Source organism: Nanorana parkeri, unplaced genomic scaffold (genome assembly GCF_000935625.1).
Source record: "Nanorana parkeri isolate BGI_ZX_2015 unplaced genomic scaffold, ASM93562v1 scaffold3074, whole genome shotgun sequence".
Lineage (NCBI taxonomy): Eukaryota > Metazoa > Chordata > Amphibia > Anura > Dicroglossidae > Nanorana > Nanorana parkeri.
Window position 1 is genome coordinate 63,885 of NW_017309342.1, and position 5,154 is coordinate 69,038.

Sequence of the window (5,154 nt, forward strand, 5' to 3'; positions counted from 1 at the left end):
CGAAGAAGTTAATAAATGTGTGAAATCATCTGACATGGGGCTCCCGACCCGCCGAGTCTCTCTAGGACCGTGTAATGTCTCATGTGACGTTATATGATGCGGCGCTGACACACCGGATACAATAATAACAATGATATTCCGCTTTGTTACAATGCTGCTAATAACAGAAATATAAAAGTTTACATTGTAATAAACAATCAGCTCTTACCTCTCCGCTCCGAGGTGGTCGCAGTCTTAGTGGCGGCACGACTGAACTTGAACTGATCCTGAAAAGCCTAAAAATAAAAATCACACGATAAATATAAACTGTTTTTCTTTATTTATATAAAAGTCGAACTCCGGACACACTGAATAATATTTCCTACATACAAGCCGTGTGAGTACGACCTGCTATCAGCCATTCGCAGCCCCAGTTAAGCAGAGCTCAGACTGGGGGAGGGAGAAGCAATGAGCCAATCAGTTGTGCTACAGTGCTCATGTGTTAAGGGGGCATGTTGATAGGAGGAGAGAGCAGAGTGACAGAGAAAAAAGCTCATCAGTCTGCTGCTTCCTCCTTTTACCGTCCAATCACAGGGTAGGGGTGGGAAGGGGACCTGTAAGTGTTACTGAACTGCAGCAGAGAAACTATACTGTCTCCTCCCTGACAGTCAGGGCTGTGTATTGTTTGCCTGGAGTTCAGCTTTAACCCCTTCATGACTGAGGCCTTTTTTTGCCCATTTTTTTGCACCCATGGTATATTCCACATTTTAGGCCTGAAAATTACTAAAAACCCTCCAAACATGATATATTTTCTGAAAGCCAAGACCCTATAGAATAAAATGATGGCAGTGTGATCTACAAGAGACCCAAAGATCTACGGAGCATGATAGCACCCAGCAAATTAAAATCCACCAAAAATATGAATTTTGGGTAAAGGACTTTTTGGACAGACAGGCTGCTACAAATGCAATATTCACAATTGCGGAGCCTGTCCTTATTTCTGGCATAGAAAGAAGGAAGTCCTCATCCCCAGTGGTAAAAGCTTTCCAATTCGACAATTTATCAATTGTGCCACTCAGTATGTTATATATGGGATTGTCTGTCCCTGCGGTAAACTATACGTAGGGCGGACCATCAGGACATTAAGGACGAGGTTTGGGGAGCATAAGAGGAATATCCTTAAAAAGGTGACTGAACACTCTCTCCCTAGGCACTTCATAGAGGCACACAAGTCCAATCCTGAGGGATTGAGAGTTTTCGGGGTTGAGGCCATTCCCGACAATCCAGACGAGGGTATAAGATTCAAGCGTTTGTGCCACAGGGAGGCTTTTTGGATATATTCCCTAAATAGCCTACACCCGGTAGGTCTCAATGAGGGCCTAGAGTTGACCTCATCCCTATGAGCATCACATTACCCCAGTGGTAAAAGCTTTCCAATTCGACAATTTATCAATTGTGCCACTCAGTATGTTATATATGGGATTGTCTGTCCCTGCGGTAAACTATACGTAGGGCGGACCATCAGGACATTAAGGACGAGGTTTGGGGAGCATAAGAGGAATATCCTTAAAAAGGTGACTGAACACTCTCTCCCTAGGCACTTCATAGAGGCACACAAGTCCAATCCTGAGGGATTGAGAGTTTTCGGGGTTGAGGCCATTCCCGACAATCCAGACGAGGGTATAAGATTCAAGCGTTTGTGCCACAGGGAGGCTTTTTGGATATATACCCTAAATAGCCTACATCCGGTAGGTCTCAATGAGGGCCTAGAGTTGACCTCATCCCTATGAGCATCACATTATATACATTATATTCATTACCAAATCCTGGAGTGCTGACATCTATAACTGGGGTGGGCTCATTACATGCCTGGTCTAGCCCAGACCAGGCAATATATTATGGTGTTCCAGACTCTCCACTATACTAGCTAATATTGATCCTCATACAAATTATATAATCCATTATATCCATGTATTAACAATAAAAACCCTCTAATTTCCTTGCAGCCCTCTAAAAGTTATAGATATATCTGTTGATTATGACTCAGGGCTGGTCACCACTCTAATAAACTCTAATAAATTGTAATGTTTATTAATTTTTTAATCCAACATTAAGTCTTATTCTCTAATTTATAAACAAGTATTATTATTGTTTTATCAGGTGCCAACTAATACATTCAACTAGCAGCACCCATGTTTCCATCATTTTCTCTGTTCTCAAATCATTTCTTTTTTATCCGAATTATTTTAACTAATCTAATATGTTTAACCTTTCACCTATTAAGAGGTCATAGACTACAGGTACTCATCTAGAATTAAATTTGACACTCCCACACGGCCAAGACACATTAATGCCGACAATTTATTCATACGCATCTTATTTACATTTTTTTCATTGGTTGTTTTTACAAATTGATTTTTAAAATTGATTTCATTAATTCCATGCATATTCATATATATAAACATCATTCTCCTATACACATACATGGTTTATTTATGTCTGTCTCAGATAGGGGTTATGTATATCCCATCTGGTCCCAATTTTATATATCTGTGAAATACTGGCCCCAGAATTATTGCTCTCACTCCGGCGATACCCAACATGTGTAGCGTGTTCATCGTTTTCATGCGTAGGCGCACCCGACGGGTGTTTACGTGGCGACGCGCGTGCTCGCGGGGGACTTTTAAAACAATTTTTTACATTATTTTTAGATTTATTTTATTTAATGTTAATTTTTAAAAAAACTGTTTTTTTTTTACTTTGATTGCTATCACATAGAGGGGCTTACAAGCCCCCCCATGTGATAGCTTAAGGTGGCGACAGGTACTCTTTAAGGTGATGCTGGGGGTCCAAAAGTCCCCTCGTGTCACCTTTACACTCTAAATAAGCTATTGAAGTGCAGATCGCAGGCTTCAGGAGCCGACCAATGACAACCCAGGGACCGGAAGTGATGTAATCGGCATCGCTCCCGGTCCCATAGTGCGGAGGTTTGTCCATCTCCTCCCCAGCTTCCTGCCGACACCACAGAAGCCGCTCCCAGGCCCGTAGGAGGGACAACGGAGCCCGGGAAGCACGGTCGGGTGTTGGGTGGGGGGTGACAGCTGAGTCACCAGAATCGCTTCGACTGGAAAGCCGACAGTCGGCTCTACAAGTTTAAACCCGGAGTCCCCGGCGGCAGCCTGTTTAAACAGCCCCAATGCCATACAATGCACATCGCTGGTCGTGAAGGGGTTAAAAACATAGCAGGCCTGTATTTAGCAAAAGTTGAAAACACATTGGGGGGGGGGAATTTATCAAGACTGGAGCAGACAAAATGTGGAGCAGTTGCCTATGGCAACCAATCAGCTTCTCTCTTCTGTTTGTTCAGTTAAGATTTGAAAATGAAAGAGAGAATCTGATTGGTTGCTCCACATTTTGATAAATTCCCCTCACTGACACCCATCAGGCCCCATCTGTGAACTCACTGCAGCTCTTCCTAAACTCCAGAAATGTCCAACTACTGACAAGTGACGAGTAAAATGTTCATCTTTCTCCATTGCCTTTCATTTGGATGACAATATTTTTCAGTATTAAAAAAACAAACCAATATAATAAAATGTCAGACGTTCTTCACCCAGAAACAATGTAACGTGCCGCATGGTCATAGACACACATAGCTCCCAACTGTCCCTCTCTCCTCCTCAGCTGTCCCTCTCTCCTCCTCAGCTGTCTCTCTCTCCTCCTCAGTTGTCCCTCTCTCCTCCTCAGATGTCCCTCTCTCCTCCTCAGCTGTCCCTCTCTCCTCCTCAGCTGTCCCTCTCTCCTCCTCAGCTGTCCCTCTCTCCTCCTCAGCTGTCCCTCTCTCCTCCTCAGCTGTCCCTCTCTCCTCCTCAGCTGTCCCTCTCTCCTCCTCAGCTGTCCCTCTCTCCTCCTCAGCTGTCCCTCTCTCCTCCTCAGCTGTCCCTCTCTCCTCCTCAGCTGTCCCTCTCTCCTCCTCAGCTGTCCCTCTCTCCTCCTCAGCTGTCCCTCTCTCCTCCTCAGCTGTCCCTCTCTCCTCCTCAGCTGTCCCTCTCTCCTCCTCAGCTGTCCCTCTCTCCTCCTCAGTTGTCTCTCTCTCCTCCTCAGCTGTCCCTCTCTCCTCCTCAGCTGTCCCTCTCTCCTCCTCGGTTGTCCCTCTCTCCTCCTCAGCTGTCTCTCTCTCCTCCTCAGCTGTCTCTCTCTCCTCCTCAGCTGTCCCTCTCTCCTCCTCGGTTGTCCCTCTCTCCTCCTCAGCTGTCCCTCTCTCCTCCTCAGCTGTCTCTCTCTCCTCCTCAGCTGTCTCTCTCTCCTCCTCAGATGTCCCTCTCTCCTCCTCGGTTGTCCCTCTCTCCTCCTCAGCTGTCCCTCTCTCCTCCTCAGCTGTCCCTCTCTCCTCCTCAGCTGTCCCTCTCTCCTCCTCAGCTATCCCTCTCTCCTCCTCGGTCGTCCCTCTCTCCTCTCTAGCTGTTACACACAATGCAGTTTGGTTTATCACAGAACTCCGCCCTCTGTATTCACAGACAGTGATCAGGATCGAGCTGTATCATTTTTGTCTAACCTGGTAGGTGGCGCTGTCTTTGGGGTGAATGACAAAATACACGTCCAGCTGCTTCTGCTGTCCTCTGGCAAAGTCCAGCGCCGTCTCCAACATGACTTTAGCCACATTCTGTTTGGGGAGGCCGACATTCCCCGTCCCCAGCGCCGGAAAAGAGATGGAGCGACTCTGATAGACATCTGCTGCGTGCAGACATTCTTTGGTGGCCTGAGCCAAAACCTGCAACAAGATGGGAGATAATGGAGCAGATGATAGTAAAGATGATGGAGGAGGTGAAGGAGATGTTTGAGGAGAAGATGGAGATAGATGATGTGGGAAATGGTGGGGAGATGATGTGGTTGTTGATGGTGAAGACGATGGAGAAGGTGATGGGGGAGATGATGGTGAAGATGATGGAGGAGTTGATGGGGGAGATGATGAAGGTGATGAAAAAGATGATGAGGAAGGAGATGATGATGGAGGAGATGATGTGGGAGATGATGTGGTTGTTGATGGTGAAGACGATGGAGAAGGTGATGGGGGAGATGATGGTGAAGATGATGGAGGAGATGATGGAGATGATGGAGGAGGTGATGGGGGAGATGATGTGGGAGATGGTGGGGAGATGATGGGGGGGTTGGTGG

At 46.3% G+C, this 5,154-nt stretch overlaps 1 protein-coding gene across 1 annotated transcript in view; it reads right to left on the reverse strand.

The window, feature by feature from the left end:
- The window catches only part of LOC108802737, an 18,191-nt gene extending 13,564 nt beyond the window's left edge, over nt 1-4,627 (reverse strand). Inside the window, exons 1-2 of the mRNA XM_018574592.1 lie at nt 4,535-4,627; nt 209-275 (exon numbers count right to left, since the gene is read on the reverse strand). Of these exons, the coding sequence (XP_018430094.1) occupies nt 209-275; nt 4,535-4,627 (160 nt within the window). The remainder of the gene's footprint in view (nt 1-208; nt 276-4,534) is intronic.
- Between the last annotated feature and the right edge of the window lie 527 nt (nt 4,628-5,154).